Source organism: Capsicum annuum, chromosome 12 (assembly GCF_002878395.1).
Source record: "Capsicum annuum cultivar UCD-10X-F1 chromosome 12, UCD10Xv1.1, whole genome shotgun sequence".
Lineage (NCBI taxonomy): Eukaryota > Viridiplantae > Streptophyta > Magnoliopsida > Solanales > Solanaceae > Capsicum > Capsicum annuum.
The window spans coordinates 125,415,225-125,417,891 of NC_061122.1; the positions used below are offsets into that span (position 1 = coordinate 125,415,225).

The 2,667-nt window shown below is 39.5% G+C and overlaps 1 protein-coding gene across 1 annotated transcript; it reads left to right on the forward strand.

The window, feature by feature from the left end:
* The first annotated feature begins 400 nt into the window (after positions 1-400).
* Positions 401-1,240, forward strand: LOC107849242. The gene is made up of 2 exons (XM_016693869.2): positions 401-830; positions 972-1,240. The coding sequence occupies exons 1-2, from the start codon at positions 401-403 to the stop codon at positions 1,238-1,240; spliced, it is 699 nt and encodes a 232-aa protein (XP_016549355.2).
* Positions 1,241-2,667: the final 1,427 nt, after the last annotated feature.

The following is a 2,667-nucleotide window of genomic DNA, read 5'->3' on the forward strand; positions in this document are numbered from 1 at the left end:
ATTATTCGATACTCTACGCAATGGTGGGTCAAAATCTAAGACATTCTACACGAATATTTATAATTCATTCTAGAGCATAGAACCCAACATGTTTACGCACAAAATTTCAACGAAAATTTCCCAGGGTATTACAGTAGAAGGCATGGACAAGATAGTATATGAGTTGAAGGGTGATTTCTACCAACTCTCTCAAATGGTGGTGTCTCACTCCGCCTCTATCAAGCAATTAAAGACTCAAGTGGGGAAAATATCCATGCAATTAAATACTAGACATAGAGGTGGACTTCCGAGTGACACAATTGCTAACCCATAGAACGACGCCCAAGTTCTTGCAATTGTCAAAATGAGTGGAAGAGCACTTTAGTAACCTTTTAGAGGATACATAAGAGAAAATATGACCATGGACAAAGCAAAGAAGGTGATACCTCAAAGAAGAGAGGCAAATGATGAGAAAGAGGTCAATGAAAGCGATGAGGAGGTGGTTGAAGTTGAAAGGCCACAAGTTGAAGCAAGAACAACCAACCAAGTTCCTCCCCTATTTCCTCAATGTTTCTATAAAAAAGAGGAGAATGACACATTGAGGAAGCTCATGGCCAAATTTAGCAACCTATCAATAATAATCCCGTTGCTTGAAGCTATCCAAGAGATCCCGGGATATGCTAAGTTGATGTCCAAGAATAAACTTGTTAAAGGTAATACTATTAAGGTCACTCGTGGATGTAGCACTTTTATGGATAGCAAGGTTGTGGAAAACAATGCTGACCCCGGAGCATTCACTATTCCTTGCACAAGTGAGATGCATGAATTTGTAAAAGCTTTATCTGACCTTGGTGCGAGCATCAACTCAATGACTTTTGTCATATATAAGAAACTTGGTCTGGATACCCCAACGCCAACCTCTATGTAACTCTTGATGGCGGACCGGTCTATAAAAAGGTCGGTGGGTATATAGTTTGATATCCTTGTGAAAGTGGACAAGTTCATTCTCCCTGCGAATTTTATGGTATTGGATAATGAAATGGACCAAGAGGTTCCTATCATTCCTGGTCATCCTTTCTTAGCCACCGGGAGAGACATTGTTGATCTAGAGTTGGGGGAGATGGAATTTAGAGTGATAGAGGATGAGGTCTCTTTCAAAATCTGCAATTCAAAGAAGCAAACCGCGTTGTTGCAAGTAGTACCCATGGTGGATGTTGAAAATGAGAACATGAATAAAGAGGATTTCGAGGACCTACCTTAAAAATAAAGGAAGGAACACGTCGTGCCACGATGATAACAAAGGTGCTAGGTGGGAGGCAAACCATAAATGCTGCAAGAGTGGCTCGTATCCTTTTTTGTTATGTTTTTGTAGGGTAAATATTATCTTTTCATATGAATAACCTATGCACTTTTGGAACTATGGAGTGCATTGGATAAGCTGAACAGGGGAGAAATGTGTCAAAAATTGAGTAAAATACTGAACAAGGGAAAATAGGGGAGCAAAATTGCTCTTGGTTACCGCAATTGCGGTCCCCAAGCACTATTGTGGTCACGCGAGTGTCTGCAATTGCAGTCCCTTGACCGTGGTTGTGTCCATTTCAACCATTTAGCCCCTAGTTTCCCTCATTTCCCTCACACTCTCTTTTAAGATTGTACTCTCTAATTTGGGATAATTTCTGGCCAAGTTTGTGAGCTCTCAAACAAAATTCTTAGATTATGTTGCATCAAAAATCTGATAGGTGACCTGAATCAATCCCTTTACTTGTGAAAATAGGCCATGGAATTCATTATTAAGAAGGGCCTAAAATTTTGATTGTTATGATTTCCATGTTGTCATACTTGGTATTGGTGTGATGATGGCTATTTGATTACGGTGTGCACATAAGTGAGGGAAATCATGAGTACCCAATGATGTGTAAAATAGGTAGACAAATGAGATATGCATACCAAGTGTTTGATAAAATGCTCTAATGAACTTTCAATATTTATATTTGCTTTCTAAAGGGCATTCACACACTTGTTAGTATTGTTCCAATGATCTTCGTATGCTTCCACATTGTAGAACATACTAGTAGCCTAAATTTGAAAGAAATCTGAACATGCAGAGCTAATACAGAATCAACAGCAGGTAGCGTGACTACGGTTATAGACCGCGATGGCAGTAATGCAAACACGGTCCTGACTCGTGATTCCAGTAACTGAGGACAGCTTCCTCCCATGCCAAAAATCCTTCATTTCTAATTTTTAGTCAAGAAACACCAAGAACCTAGTCCAATGAACTCTAGTAAACAATATAGCACACTTTGCATGCTTAAAATATCATCGACAGATATAATGTGTGATTAGTGCTTTCAGGACAACATCATGGATATGTATGATCACATCCAGTTTATGGTACCTGAGTTCCACACTCTTTACTATAGGGATCTTCTGAGGACAAAGCTGCTGCCTAAGAGGAATTTACTTGGAAAATGTGCCAAAGAAGCTACCAGTACTATATGACAAACTTGAAGCCATAGGGTGGGGGTACTTTGCCCTGGATCCATGCATTGCAAATGGGTAATGGATCTGTGAATTTTATGCAAACATTAGTGAAGTCTCTTTATTAGACCCACTCAATGTGACTATCAAGATTCGAGGAAAGACGGTGAAAGTTGGGGCTAAATAAATCAATGATGTTTATGGGTT

What these genes read in the sequence shown, in the direction of transcription:
- LOC107849242 (XM_016693869.2), top strand. Translation starts at nt 401, where the DNA reads ATGGACAAAGCAAAGAAGGTGATACCTCAAAGAAGAGAGGCAAATGAT. An exon ending in AAAAGCTTTATCTGACCTTG is followed by an intron (nt 831 to 971) that starts GTGCGAGCATCA and finishes TCCTTGTGAAAG; the next exon opens with TGGACAAGTTCATTCTCCCT.